Here is a 16,378-nt window from a genome sequence, read left to right on the forward strand (position 1 = left end):
AGCATCTCTCCCTGGTTTCCTTTCTTATAGATAAGTATGACATTTGCCCTCTTCCTTGACTCTTTCTCCAGCAACATCTTGAACAGTTTTCAAGAGCTCTGTCTAATGTATCTGCACACATCTTCATCACATAGCATAGCAGAGGTCCATGATTCATGGTTCAATCATTCATGTTCTGATGCCATTTAGACAAGGGATCAAGCATATCGGGCTTGAAAAAACTTTCCTTCCTCTGGCTCCCATTCAGCTTTTTTCACTGCTCTTAATTGCTGCAAGTACGTTATCCGTGAGGTGAAGCGCTCCTTTATTCAAAGGAAGTGTGATAACCTCTCCTCATCATCCACTGATGGATCTATCTGGTCTCTAGCTAAGGGCATCTCTAACAGCTTCTGTTGCTCTACCTTTCTTTCACTTTCCGTTCTGACTGTACAGTAGCTGCCTCTCTCGTAGACAAAGCAACTCTCTTTGGTTCCTGTTTCTCCTCTAACTCCACCTTGGATGACTCTAACATTACATCACCCCCTGATGCTCCTCTTACAAATCCCGTGCCCCTTCCTGTAATCTCTTTTAGGACTGTCCAAAATGCGCATCTTTGGACACAAGCAAAGCTTATGGTCCTGATGGCATCCACCCCCGTGTACTGAAAGTGTGCCTCTGAACTTGCACCTGTGCTCGCTCGTCTGTTCCTTTTCTGTTTAAAAACCAAAACTTCTCCTTCTTGGAAACATGCACTGTTACATCCCATCCCTAAGAAGGGTGACCGTTTTGACCTCTCTCACTGTCGTCCTGTTGCCTTGACATCCACCATTTCCAGTCTTTGAATCCCTCCTCAACTCTCGTATCCTAAAACCCCTCGAAAATCAGTTTTCTGTCTGATCACCAGTACGGCTTCTGTAAGGCAAGAACCACTGGTAATATTCTTTCCTGTCTCATTTTTGTCTGATTATCATCCCTGAAAGATTTTGGGGAGTGGTGTGTAGTTGACATACCTAAGGCTTTTGACAGGGCATGGCATTGGGGTCTCATGTTTAAGTTCCCCTCTTTTGGTTTCCCTTCCTCACTTTGCTCCTTCATATCTAACTTCCTCTCCGTCGATCTATCTTTGTGGTTGTTCATGGATCAGCCAACCACCTTTTTCTCCATCAACAACACTGTCCCTCAAGGTTCTGTCTTGTCCTCTACAGTTTTTCTCCTTTTTTTCAACAATTTCCTTTCCTCCACAAATAATCCAATGCACTCCAAGACCCAATTTCTACCCACCTCTCTATCGAAAACTCCTCACAACTCTCGTCTTCCTTTGACGGTTCTGTAATTCCACCTCTTGACTCATTGAGCATATTTGGTATTACTGTGACATTCACTTTCTTGGAAACCCCACATTACAGGAATAGCTAAGTCTGCCTCTAAGAAACTGGATGTCCTGTTTAGATGTCGAAACAACTTCTCTTCTGAACAGTTGTTCTGTTTATACTAGGGATTAATTCATCGTTGTATGGAGTACTGCTTTCACATTTGGGGTGATTCTAGCTCTGTATGCTTAGTTGACAGATTTGAGTTAAAAGCAATCCGACTTACAGTGGCCCAAGAACTTGACCCCGTTACCCTGCTCCACAATGTTGGTTCACTTTCCCACTTTTATAGATATGACTTTGGTTTTTCCTCCCGACAGCTGGCTGCTTGTTTGCCCCCGCCACTAGCTAGACCATGCAATACTTACCAAGCTGCTGCGTCACATGATTTTTGTGTGGCCATCAGCAACTCAAGGATAAGCTGTTTTGATACCTGCTCTTATTCACATATTTCTGCAGTTTCTCACTCAAATCAGCCTCTAGAGCTGTATCATCGGCGAACAACAACTGACTCACTTCCCAGGCCCTCTCAACCTCAACAGACTACATACTCACCCCTCTTTCCAGAACTCTTGCATTTACCTCCCAAACCACCCCATCCATAAACAAATTAAACAACCATGGGGACATCACACACACCCCTGCCGCAGACTAACATTCCTTGGTAAAAACTTTTCACTGCTTCTAGCAACTTACCTCCCACACCATATACTCTTAAGACTTTCCACAAAGCATCTCTAGCAAGCCTGTCATGCCTTCTTCAGATCCATAAATGCTACATACAAATCCATCTATTTTTCTAAATATTTCTCGCACATTCTTCAAAGCAAACATCTGATCCACACATACTCTACCACTTCCGAAACCACACTGCTCTTCCTTAATCTGATGCTGTGTCCATGCCTTTACCCTCTCAATCAATACCTTCCCATATAATTTCCCAGGAATACTCAACAAACTTATGCCTCTGTAGTTTGAACACTCACCTTTATTCCTTTTACCTTTGTACAATGGCACTATGCATGCATTCCCCTAATCCTCAGGCACTTCACCATGATCGATGCATACCTTGAATATCCTTACCAACCAGCCAACAACACAGTCCCCCTTTTTTAATAAATTCTATTGCAATACCATCCAAACCCGCCGCCTTGCCGGACTTCATCTTCCGCAAAGCTTTCATTACCTCATCTCTCTTAACTAGACCATTCTCACTGACTCTCTCACTTCGCACACCTCCCCGACCAAAGCACCCTATATCTGCCACTCTACCATCAAACCTTCAAAATACTCCATCTCCTCATTTCATCACTACCTGTTATTATTTCCCCATTTGCCCCCTTCACCGATGTTCCCATTTGTTCTCTTGTCTTACCTCCTTCCAAAACATCTTATTCTCCCTAAAGTGTAATGATACTCTCTCACCCCAATTTTCATTTACCCTCTTTTTCAACCTTTGCACCTTTCTCGACCTCCTGCTGCTTTCTTTTATACATCTCCCAGTCATTTGCACTCCTTCCTTGCACGTATCGTCCAAACGCCTCTCTTTTCTCTTTCACTAACAACTTTACCTCTTCATCACACCACTCACTACCCTTTCTAATCTGCCTACCTCCCACCTTTCTCATGCCACATGCATCTTTTGCAGAAGTCATCACTGCTTTCCCAAATACATCGTCATTTGCTTTCATCTTTTGCCATTCTACACCCAATCTCTCCTGGTACTTCCTCAAATAAGTCTCCTTTCCAAGCTCACTTACTCTCGCCACTCTCTTCTCCCTAACATATTTGCCTTTTCCCGCTTTAGCGAGGTAGCGTTAAGAGCAGAGGACTGAGCCTAAGAGGGAAAATCCTCACTTGGCCCCCATCTCTGTTCTTTCTTTTAGAAATGTAAAAAACTGGAGGGGAGGATTTCCAGCCCCCCACTCCCTCCCCTTTTAGTCGCCTTTTACGACACGTAGGGAATACGTGGGAAGTATTCTTTCTCCCCTATCCCCAGGGATAATATATATATATATTCTTTTTTTTTTTTTTTTTCATACTATTCGCCATTTCCCGCGATAGCGAGGTAGCGTTAAGAACAGAGGACTGGGCCTTTTTTGGAATATCCTCACCTGGCCCCCTCTGTTCCTTCTTTTGGAAAATTAAAAAAAAAAAAAAAAAAAAAAGAGAGAGGGGAGGATTTCCAGCCCCCCGCTCCCTCCCCTTTTAGTCGCCTTCTACGACACGCAGGGAATACGTGGGATGTATTCTTAATCCCCTATCCCCAGGGATAATATATATATATATATATATATATATATATATATATATATATATATATATATATATATATATATATATATATATCCGGTATTAGTGAGGTAGCATTAGGAACAGATGAAGAAAGGCCGGCCACATTCACTCACATCCATTATCTGGCTGTCTTGCGTATTATATATTAGTAAATACAGGAAGCAGATTTTCTTTTATGCATGTGATATTAAACATGACAGTATATTCACAATTATTTATGTTCTTTCTTGTGCTCTCTAATTTTCATATCACTATTATACCAAGGAGTGAATGTTCAAATACAATTTCATCAAAAATATTCATTTAATTCGACATTTCATCTTCAGAGAGGCATCTTCAGTTATACACTACATCGTTATATCAAATACTCCATAGCAAATGCACTGTAATCAGAATATACAATTACTACATGTTTTCAAGTTGTCACAGTATGTATAATGATGAATAGCTTACACAATGTTCTACACTCCAGGGTTAGAGGGAAGAGACTGATTGGATGGCCATATTTCAGGTCACTGGTCATTGGGTAAGGTCAAGACCAGAAGGGGTGAGGAGAGGGTTGGGCCAGCCTTATCCCCTTATGTCCTCTGTAATGATGGAGGTGAATACCTCCGTTTCCTGAGCCAAGAGACTTGTCACATATATTATTACACAGTGTACCATCAATCACTGCTGTTGTAGAGAGCATGTTGGCTTGGATGTTAATTACTGGTCCCAGTTCTCTGATATTTACTGCTAAACTTTGTAAAATTTTACAGTTTTTTGCAGCAGGCAATTATATGGGTGTTTTGTAGTCAACGTCTCTCCTTACAGTGGCAACAGGGAAGAATCAGAAATCATCACCCTCCACAGAATTAGATTAACTGTTTGATGGTACATCACATAAAGTAGAATTGACAACAGTCTTGAATAAGCTATTCATCATCATACATATTGTTATTACTGTTAAACATGTAGTAATTGTACATTCCGATATATAATCATACATCCTCGCCATTTCCCGAATGAGCGAGGTAGCGTCAAAAATAGATGACAAAGTCGTAGAGGGGAAATTCCTCACTTGCCTCCTTGCTCTGTTCCTTCTTTGAAAATTAATTCCTGCCCCTCTTAGTCACCTTCTGCACCATGCAGGGAGCGGGGGGCTGGAAATCCTCCCTTCCCATTTCTGCTCTTCCAAAAAAAGGAATAGAGAAAGGGACCAAGTTAGGGTATTCCCTCTAGGTTCAGTCCTCTGTTCTTAACGCTACCTTGCTAATGTAGGAAATGGCGAATATGTATGAAAAAAAAGAGATTTTGAGCGATCGGGGCTTGAAAATACAGGAGGGTGAAAGGCATGCAAGGAATAGAGTGAATTGGAACGATGTGGTATACCGGGGTCGACGTGCTGTCAGTGGACTGAACCAGGGCATGTGAAGCGTCTGGAGTAAACCATGCAAAGTTTTGTGGGACCTGTATGTGGAAAGGGAGCTGTGGTGTCGATGCATTACACATGACAGCTAGAGACTGAGTGTGAACGAATGCGGCCTTTGTTGTCTTTTCCTAGCGCTAACTCGCGCGCGCGGGGGGAGGTGGGTGCCGTTTCATGTGTGGCGGGGTGGCGACTGGAATGGATGGGGGCAGCAAGTATGAGTGTATATGTGCGTGTGTGGGCGTTTATGCATATACACGTGTATGTGGGTGGGTTGGGCTATTCTTTCGTGTTTCCTTGCACTGCCTTGCAAACGCGGGAGACAACGAAAAGGTATAGTAGAAAAAAAAGAAAAAAAATTATATATATATATATATATATATATATATATATATATATATATATATATATATATATATATATTTTTTTTTTTTTTTTTTTTTTTTTTTTTTTTTTTTATACTTTGTCGCTGTCTCCCGCGTTTGCGAGGTAGCGCAAGGAAACAGACGAAAGAAATGGCCCAACCCCCCCCATACACATGTACATACACACGTCCACACACGCAAATATACATACCTACACAGCTTTCCATGGTTTACCCCGGACGCTTCACATGCCTTGATTCAATCCACTGACAGCACGTCAACCCCGGTATACCACATCGCTCCAATTCACTCTATTCCTTGCCCTCCTTTCACCCTCCTGCATGTTCAGGCCCCGATCACACAAAATCCTTTTCACTCCATCTTTCCACCTCCAATTTGGTCTCCCTCTTCTCCTCGTTCCCTCCACCTCCGACACATATATCCTCTTGGTCAATCTTTCCTCACTCATTCTCTCCATGTGCCCAAACCATTTCAAAACACCCTCTTCTGCTCTCTCAACCACGCTCTTTTTATTTCCACACATCTCTCTTACCCTTACGTTACTTACTCGATCAAACCACCTCACACCACACATTGTCCTCAAACATCTCATTTCCAGCACATCCATCCTCCTGCGCACAACTCTATCCATAGCCCACGCCTCGCAACCATACAACATTGTTGGAACTACTATTCCTTCAAACATACCCATTTTTGCTTTCCGGGATAATGTTCTCGACTTCCACACATTTTTCAAGGCTCCCAAAATTTTCGCCCCCTCCCCCACCCTATGATCCACTTCCGCTTCCATGGTTCCATCCGCTGACAGATCCACTCCCAGATATCTAAAACACTTCACTTCCTCCAGTTTTTCACCATTCAAACTCACCTCCCAATTGACTTGACCCTCAACCCTACTGTACCTAATAACCTTGCTCTTATTCACATTTACTCTTAACTTTCTTCTTCCACACACTTTACCAAACTCCGTCACCAGCTTCTGCAGTTTCTCACATGAATCCGCCACCAGCGCTGTATCATCAGCGAACAACAACTGACTCACTTCCCAAGCTCTCTCATCCCCAACAGACTTCATACTTGCCCCTCTTTCCAAAACTCTTGCATTTACCTCCCTAACAACCCCATCCATAAACAAATTAAACAACCATGGAGACATCACACACCCCTGCCGCAAACCTACATTCACTGAGAACCAATCACTTTCCTCTCTTCCTACACGTACACATGCCTTACATCCTCGATAAAAACTTTTCACTGCTTCTAACAACTTGCCTCCCACACCATATATTCTTAATACCTTCCACAGAGCATCTCTATCAACTCTATCATATGCCTTCTCCAGATCCATAAATGCTACATACAAATCCATTTGCTTTTCTAAGTATTTCTCACATACATTCTTCAAAGCAAACACCTGATCCACACATCCTCTACCACTTCTGAAACCACACTGCTCTTCTATATATATATATATATATATATATATATATATATATATATATATATATATATATATATATATATATATATATATATATATATATACACACCTGGAATATTTATACAACATTAGCAGACTACCTGCTTATGGTTACACCATGAGTGAAAATTATCCTTGGCAGGGTTGTATCATCAAAGTACAATTTTGTTAAAGAACGTCTCATTCCATAGTAGCCCATCATGCACTTGTTACTAATTGCAATGCAGCCTTGAAGTTGCAGAAGCCCCTGGAAGAGGGATACGGGCATTATATAACGATAATAATGATAGTGATATATAATACATGGTATGTCACTAAATGGAGCAGTACTTTCGCTTCTTTTTTTTTTTTATCATTTCACTGTGATTCTCAAGATTTCAAAACCTAATTGAATTTGTATCACTGTCTATCTCATCACAAGTTTGGTGAGAGGCTGATATAGGTAGTTAGGGTCAGTTTAAGCGTAATTGTCCAACCACACCATAATGGGCACCCCATCATCCTTTAGATAATGCCGCTTTACCTGCTGATGGTACCTAATTATCTCGCTTGGGAGAAACTCAACACTGACTCTAATGATAATTGCCATAAGAGTTGCATTTAAGCGTTGCCTCAGTCTCATCACGATTTCAGGACAGTTTAATGTTAGTGGAGCTCAGGCTTGGCTTGCACACCATGCTGGCTGAGACCTCCTTCCAAGACAGAGGAAATGCTTAGGTCGGTTATCAGTTGGCAAAGGTAGCATTTCAAGGCAAGGTTTAGAATATTGACGGATCCTTTAAAAGTATGATCTATTTTCGAGATCATGGATTGTAATCATTTGCTTAGCTTTGTATGGCTAATCATTATGTAATATAGATTAGGTTTGTCCAACTACCTGATCCTTCAAGTGGAATTATGTTTGTAGAAAGATAAGTGGCCAGTCCTTTTATAAGGGGTTTAGGTCAGAAGATGAGTGGCTAATCCTTAATTGAATGTGGATAGGTCAGTGGGTTAGTGAGTGGGCCATTGCGAGTGGGGAGTGATGGTGTTTGGGTGACACACAGCGCTCACAACGTATGTAAACCAAGCGTTTGTTTTATCTCTTGATACTAATCTTCTGCAATCCAATGTACACTTCTTAGTGATGAAAGGTCAGGGTACTTATAGTCTGGTGTTCAGGTCTTTTAACTCCCACATATCAAGGTACCAGCATTCTAACCACTTGCAATGATGTAGTTGTTAGTGCTCTCCAAATGATCGTTTCCCTAAGGTGAACAGGACTATCAGCTAACCCAGTTTTAATCACTTAAGCTAGCTCTAGTGGAATGCTACAAGGCTACAAAAAGCATTAAAAAAAGTGTCTGGTAATACCAGTTGGTATGCTACGGTTTGGGTTTAGGTGGGTGATGGTTGATGATTTCCACCTAGAATTAATCCTTCATCCTTAATCCTTACCACTATTAACCTAGAGTCACTGGTACGGGCTTTCACAGTTTTATTTTATTAATTTGATAATTACCATCATAAGTAGTAGTCATAAATTTGGGCCTCCGTTTACTAATGTAATGAATTTTTGGAGTTTTCATTGAGTAAACTTGCATTAAAAAAAGTATATATATATATATATATATATATATATATATATATATATATATATATATATATATATATATATATATATAATACTACAAATGTTTTTAGCAATTTAAATAAATATGACGAAGTATAAGTCTGAGTATAATTGTTGTGCATAGAGGGTGTGCCATTGGCCTGCCTCAGCCATCTTGGTGTCTAACACCCGTGTTATGTCCTCCCCTCAGCTGGTGCCACGACTGACGTCAGGTCGTTGGACTCGGGGGGGCAGCAAGGGCAGCACGACGTCCTCATCTCAGGCGGGGGGACTGCCCCAGGCACCAACCACAGCGGGGCCTCTCAGGGGGGGTTCGCTCTCCAGGGCATCCCTGTCACGGGGATCACTCACCCGTACCCCTCAGAGGAACAGCAGCGGCCGCTCAGCTCGCCACCACCACCACACTCTTCATGCCCGCACCGCAGCGCACGACCACGAAGATGAGGTGAGGCGGCGTGGCTGCCTTGGGCTTGAAGAACCTTTCTGAGCATGTTCACTAGTTTCTTGGCCCGTCCTGTTGCTGCCCAGAGGTTTTCACTCTACCTTGAGGTGCTCTAGTTTGGCATTTACCCCATCTTTTGGAAATCTGCTTAATTGTTTCCTTGGACTGGATATAGGTACCTTTGAATATCTTGCTAAGGGCAGTTTCACACACACTTGGTCTTTCAGGACCCCCCCCCCCTCCTTTGGTTCTCTTAACTGGTTTTAGACAGTCCGAGACCAGTTGCCACATTATGTTGTGTAAAGATTGCTACTTTGCATTGCTTTGGGGAAGGCTGACTTGGATTTTATAGGTCCCGTAGGCCTGCCATGAATCAGTACTATATGAGGCCAATTGAAGATGCAGAGATTAGGTTGTTTGATGTCATATTGAGTATTTGAGAAATTAGTTGGAGCTTTCTTGAATTTTTTGGTAATTTAAGACAACTTGGACATCTAAGGACGTCTCTCTTCTGCCAAGGACCCCCTTTGACTTAACTGCATAGAACTGTCTAAAGATGTTATGTTGTTGTATGGGAGTTTTCTTCAGTTTGCTGAAATTTCTTTCTTAGCAGTTTTTCAGATTTTACAAGAACATTATTCATTCATATAGGAACTTGCTCACACATCAAGGGCAGCTCTATTTCTCCATATCTACTTGATATAGTTGAATAACAATCCTACTTTTAAAATTCCCACTCTGAGCTCAAAACTTGACATACATCCCTTTTGCCATCCTGTAAAATCTTTCTTTCCATTTCTATAGAAATTACTAAGGTTTCTACTTCCTTCAGTGTCTGATTACATGCATATCTCATTAGTTGCATTACTCATAGTGCTCGACAAGTCACTTCATGGCATAATTACTGTGTGACCAGTGGTCAACACATGTTGTCTGTTTCTTTCCCTAAACTAATTTGTGTACCCCTTTACCTTTTCATTTTCCCTAACAGCTGCAGTCAGTATCATTTTAAGATGCATGCTTTCCATGTCAAAAACTTTGTGTTTTTCCCTGCTGCCTTGCTCTTAATTATATTTCATTCAAGGCCTGCCCATTATGTTGATGTGGACACCTCCAAGACTAGATCCTTAGATTTGCAAGGAAAGTTAGGGACAGTTCCTGAGCTACTTAGGGTTGTCCTAAGGTCAATTGGTCTTCCACTAACTGTCAAGAGCTACATTGAGGGCTGCCTTTTACTGTCTGGGAGCTTTCTTTTATTGCCAGTCTATTGCATAGTCAACTGAAGGTTCTTTTGTGCTGTTTAGAGCTTGTTACCTGAGGGTAAGGCTGCCCTTGGTTGTCTGATGTTTCCATTGGCATAGAGCTGCCCAGATTTATGTTTGACTAACATAGGATGTTTGCGTTGATTTTAGCTATTGAGGTTTGGCTGACTTGTACTGTTCGGCTTGTGTGTGGTCTATAACAGCTGTTGAAGGACTTTCCTAAGCTATACAAGAATGTCAGGGACTGGACAAAGCTGAACTAAGGGGTACAAACTCATGAAGTCACAATTTTATTAACATTTAGGAGCTTTGTATCTTCTCTTGGCATACTTTACTGAAGCATTTTTACTGAAAATGTTTATAACTTTTTCTTAAGTAACAACTTTTTGGGGAATTTTTGTAGCTAATCCCTTCTTATTTTCAGAAGTACTCCTTCAAATCTTGTGGTCGTGACAGTGGGCACGGTGGATCAGAGCAGGAGGACTCACCACGTACTGGTCCCACGACAAAGCTGGCCTCTCTACGTATCAACAACAATGTGGCACCTCATCTGCCAGCAGATCATCTTGTTAACCCCTTTACCACTGCCAGTGCAGCTGCCGCTGCTGCTGCTGGTGGTACTAGTAATGGCCATGATCAGCCAACACCAGGACCAGAAGCCCTACTCCCTGACTACCGCCTAGCAGGAGACACACCCACACTACGTCTCCCTGCCTCTACTAGTGGCACTCGTGGCCATCGCACGCATTCCCCTTGGAACCACACCTACACGGAGATTCCTGAAGGCACACCTGCTACCCGTCAGGGTACTGTGGATGGAGGCACTGACCCTGTGTATGAGGAGATAGAACGTGAGGGTCGCTCTGAGCTACAAGTGAGTGATCTCAGTGATGAAGACAGCCGACGTCACAGCTCTGACATATCCCGCCAGTCATCCCGTAGCTATGGTGACCACCGTCCGTTGCTGCCCTATACCTTACCTGACCGCCACTCTGCCTCACACCACCATCAGCCACAGTACGATCCACGACTCAAAGCATGCCTTCGTCACCAAGATGGAATGGATGACTCCCAAACCCACACACTTCCTGGAAGCAGAGCAGGTGTAGGAGCTCACCTGGACCACACTATTGTCAGTCCTGGTCACATCCTTCCAATGACCCATGCTGCCATCACCTCAGCCCATGCCCTTCCTCCTGGCAATGGCCACATTGCAACACACCAATACATGGACAATGGGCCTCATATGGCCAACAGTGGTCAGCACATGATAGATGGTGGGAGGCAGCTGATTGATGCTATGCCACAGTATAGCCAGGCAGTTTTAGCAGCCTTGGGTCATCCTTTGCCTGTCGTACATCCCCTCAGTGAGCCCAATTTACGGAACTGGGAGGCTGCTCAAAGGCATAGAGACCTCCAGCAGCTCCAACAACTAGGCGAAATGACCGTAGCAGTGCTGAGTGGGGAGCAAGTGGTGTGCAAGCTGAAGCCACCTCTCGCTCCCATCCATGAGAACACTGGAACAGCCCAGGTGGAGCGACATCCTCCCCCTCCCACCTATAGCCACTGCTAGGGTCTTTGTACAGTCATAGTTGTGTACATACGTGTATAGTGCTTTAAAACCCATTAAAGGCCTTTATGCTTTATGAATGTAGGTGTGCAAGTGATGAACCATACTCACGATAATCATTATGATAGATAATTTGCATTTAGGTACTGATAATAAAGTGGCTCCGAGTGTTGCAGACCCCATGATATGATAGTGACCCTCAAACTCGGCCCCCTAACCCTGCTCCATTGTATGACTCAAGTGATGAGAGCAACAAAACCCATCATCCTAGTCAGTTCTTCAGCAGGAGTAATTCACTCTTTCATACTTGAAAATAAAGAATTTATTTACCCTCTTGGGGAGAGATTGTGATAAACCCTCCTGTTGAACAGTATTGGAACCTAATGAAAGAGGTCCATAACAGGGAAGTGCAAAGAGGGATGTGAATAAGGACAGTGAAACATTTTTCTAGTGTTAGTGCATACTCCTGCTGATGAGACCACACTACCAGGATCACTGCGTACATTAACTTTTATATGACTGGCATTGCCTGGACATATTTATTGCACAATTTTGAAAATAATGTAGATAGGCACAGTAAGGACACTAAAAAGATTGAGAGAGTTTCTCTTAGTGACAATTGAAACAAGTCTAAGAAGTATTTCTTCAAGCAATACAATATAACTGATGCGGCTGAGCACATTTAGACTTTGTTTGCTGATATCTGCTTTGTTTCAGAAAGTTGTTCATGGAATAAATCATCCAAGTTCAGGTATTAGGAGGCCATTGTCCAGCTAGGTTTCAATAATCTTGTTTTGCTGTGTTTGTCCATATAATTTTTGTACTCTCTTGGCCATGAAGAATGCTGATTTTAATGGTAGTTTATCATTGAATATGAAAATTACATGCTAAATTTACCACAAATACCAGATAAAATTAATCTTTGCTTAGCAAGTATTAGGTGTTCAAGCCAAGGACATTCACAATATTACATTAGTTCCAAATATCAGAGCTTGGCATGATTTAAGCCGTCTGACCGTTCTTACACGTTCGTTGTTTGCTGCCTGGCCCATCATCATTCCATAGGATCTGTTTCAACAAATCCTAATAATGATTATGTAATATGCTTCCTCTCAGTTGTGCATTATACTTTCATAGGTGTTTCTATTTCATTCTAACAATATCACGGAAAATATAATCCTTCATGCATTAGATGTCACACAAACTCTAGATGTCAATTTTGACAAATATAATTTACTTTTTTTTAATACCACATACTTGCTTACAGACTTGTAGCAATAAATATTTTTAGCTATCTTTCACAGCTGATTCGTCTAGTACATTGTAATACTCCAGACAGCAGCACATGCAGTGAGGTCCCTGCTCTAGGTTCTGTTATAAACCATGTTGTTTTTCAGCTATTATTGTTTTGTTAACCTTTGTTACAGGTTCAAAGGGATAGCTACAAAATAATTTAGCTATTAACGCAAAAGAAAATAAACACTTGAAATTCTGCCGATTAGGCAGAACATGGTATACGATTTTTGTAATCCTATATGATGACAATTACCATGTTGTCCCTAATCAAGTTTGAGATAATTTTCCGTGTAGAGACTAGTGGAACTGGAGCCCAGGACAATGGCCCTGTCCGACATCTAACTCACAGTAAAGCTAAACTTCGACTAGCTTACATATTTCTGTGCCTCTCTCTCATGTGTAGTCATTGTATAGAATCAGCTCTGTTTTGTAATATTTTGTATGTAAACTGTGATACATGTATTAAAATGAACAAGAATCTATCGCCAAATTGATATCAAATAAATTATTGTGAAAACCCCTGTTTCTTATCTTCCTGTATATATTCTTGTCATGCAAGAGATAACCAACATACAACTTCCAATGTATGTATACACCATTTTTTTACCCAGTTTCATTATTTATGTACAAGGCCCTCTTTGGTGTTTAATTTAATTTGGCCCACCCATAAACATTAATTCATATATATATTATTTTTTTTATCATACTATGTCGGTCTCCCATGTTAGTGAGGTAGCGCAAGGAAACAGATGAAAGAATGGCACAACCCACCCATATACACATAACTCACTCATGAAATGACACACACACACACACACACACACACACACACACACCCCCCGCCCCAAAGGTAGCTCTAGGAAAAGACAACAAAGGCCACATTCGTTCACACTCACTCTCTAGCTGTCATGTGTAATGCATGGAAACCACAGCTCTCTTTTCACATCCAGGCCCCACAAAACTTTCCATGGTTTACCCCAGATGCTTCATATGGCCTGGTTCCATCCATTGACTGCGCATCCACATCATTCCAATTCACTCTGTTGCTTCCATGCCTTTCATCCTCCTGTATGTTCAGGCCCCAATCGCTCAAAATCTTTTTCACTCCATCCTTCCACCTCTGACATATATATATCCTCTTTGTCAATCTTTCCTCTCTCATTCTCTCCATGTGACCACACATCTCTCTTACCCTTTCATTACTTACTTGATCAAACCACCTCACACCACATACTGTCCTTAAACATCTCAATTCCAACACATTCACCCTCCTCCACACAACCCTACCTATAGCCCATGCCTCACAACCATATAACATTGCTGGAAACACTATTCCTTCAAACATATCCATTTTTGCTCTCCGAGATGACGTTCTCGCCTTCCACACATTCTTCAACGCTCCCAGAACCTTTGCCCCTTCCTCCAGCCTGTGACTCACTTCCACTTCCATGGTTCCATCCGCCGCCAAATCCACTCCTAGATATCTCAAACACTTATCCATTTTTCTCCATTCAAACCTACCTCCCAATTGACTTGTCCTTCAACCCTACTGAACCTAATAGCCTTGCTCTTATTCACATTTACTCTCAGCTCTCTTCTTTCACACACTTTACCAAACTCAGTCACCAACTTCAACAGTTTCTCACCTGAATCAGCCACCAGCGCTGTATCAACAGCAAACAACAACTGACTCACTTCCCAAGCCCTCTCACCCACAACAGACTGCATACTTGCCCCTCTCTCCAAAACTCTTGCATTCACCTCCCTAACAACCCCATCCATAAACAAATTAAACAACCATGGAGACATCACGCGCCCCTGCCACATACCAACATTCACTGAGAACCAATCACTTTCCTCTCTTCCTACTTGTACACATGCCATACATCCTTGATAAAAACTTTTCACTGCTTCTAGCAACTTACCTCCACACCATATACTCCTAATACCTTCCACATTATAATCATGAGAGGCAAGTGTTTTGGGAGCAGCTGAATGAGTGTGTTAGTGGTTTGGATGCACAAGACCGGGTTATAGTGATGGATGATTTGAATGCAAAGGTGAGTAATGTGGCAGTTGAGGGAATAATTGGTATACATGGGGTGTTCAGTGTTGTAAATAGAAATGGTGAAGAGCTTGTAGTTTTATGTGCTGAAAAAGGACTGGTGATTGGGAATACCTGGTTTAAAAAGCGAGATATACATAAGTATACGTATGTAAGCAGGAGAGATGGCCAGAGAGCGTTATTGGATTACGTGTTAATTGACAGGCGCGCGAAAGAGAGAATTTTGGATGTTAATGTGCTGAGAGGTGCAACTGGAGGGACGTCTGATCATTATCTTGTGGAGGCTAAGGTGAAGATTTGTATGGGTTTTCAGAAAAGAAGAGTGAATGTTGGGGTGAAGAGGGTGGTGCGAGTAAGTGAGCTTGGGAAGGAGACTTGTGTGAGGAAGTACCAGGAGAGACTGAGTACAGAATGGAAAAAGGTGAGAACAATGGAAGTAAGGGGAGTGGGGGACGAATGGGATGTATTTAGGGAATCAGTGATGGATTGCGCAAAAGATGCTTGTGGCATGAGAAGAGTGGGAGGTGGGTTGATTAGAAAGGGTAGTGAGTGGTGGGATGAAGAAGCAAGATTATTAGTGAGAGAGAAGAGAGAGGCATTTGGACGATTTTTGCAGGGAAAAAATGCAATTGAGTGGGAGATGTATAAAAGAAAGAGACAGGAGGTCAAGAGAAAGGCACAAGAGGTGAAAAAGAGGGCAAATGAGAGTTGGGGTGAGAGAGTATCATTAAATTTTAGGGAGAATAAAAAGATGTTCTGGAAGGAGGTAAATAAAGTGTGTAAGACAAGGGAGCAAATGGGAACTTCAGTGAAGGGCACTAATGGGGAGGTGATAACAAATAGTGGTGATGTGAGAAGGTTTGTTGAATGTGTTTGATGATAGAGTGGCAGATATAGGGTGTTTTGGTCGAGGTGGTGTGCAAAGTGAGAGGGTTAGGGAAAATGATTTGGTAAACAGAGAAGAGGTAGTAAAAGCTTTGCGGAAGATGAAAGCCGGAAAGGCAGCAGGTTTGGATGGTATTGCACTGGAATCTATTAAAAAAGGGGGTGACTGTATTGTTGACTGGTTGGTAAGGTTACTTAATGTATGTATGATTCATGGTGAGGTGCCTCAGGATTGGCGGAATGCGTGCATAGTGCCACTGTACAAAGGCAAAGGGGATAAGAGTGAGTGCTCAAATTACAGAGGTATAAGTTTGTTGAGTATTCCTGG

General features: G+C 42.1%; 1 protein-coding gene across 7 annotated transcripts in view; it reads left to right on the forward strand.

Annotated features, from left to right (window-relative positions):
* The window catches only part of LOC139752027 (latrophilin Cirl-like), a 406,839-nt gene extending 393,222 nt beyond the window's left edge, over positions 1 to 13,617 (forward strand). For 3 of the 7 annotated variants that reach the window (XM_071667809.1, XM_071667812.1, XM_071667811.1), the window contains 2 exons: positions 8,721 to 8,975; positions 10,659 to 13,617. In XM_071667809.1, the coding sequence (XP_071523910.1) occupies positions 8,721 to 8,975; positions 10,659 to 11,807 (1,404 nt within the window). In that variant the 3' untranslated portion in view covers positions 11,808 to 13,617. The remainder of the gene's footprint in view (positions 1 to 8,720; positions 8,976 to 10,658) is intronic. The other 4 variants (XM_071667810.1, XM_071667815.1, XM_071667814.1 and 1 more) reach the window with 4 other exon arrangements.
* The last annotated feature ends 2,761 nt before the right edge of the window (positions 13,618 to 16,378 follow it).

The sequence above is a fragment of the Panulirus ornatus genome, chromosome 12, assembly GCF_036320965.1.
Source record: "Panulirus ornatus isolate Po-2019 chromosome 12, ASM3632096v1, whole genome shotgun sequence".
In the NCBI taxonomy this organism is placed as follows: Eukaryota; Metazoa; Arthropoda; class Malacostraca; order Decapoda; family Palinuridae; genus Panulirus; species Panulirus ornatus.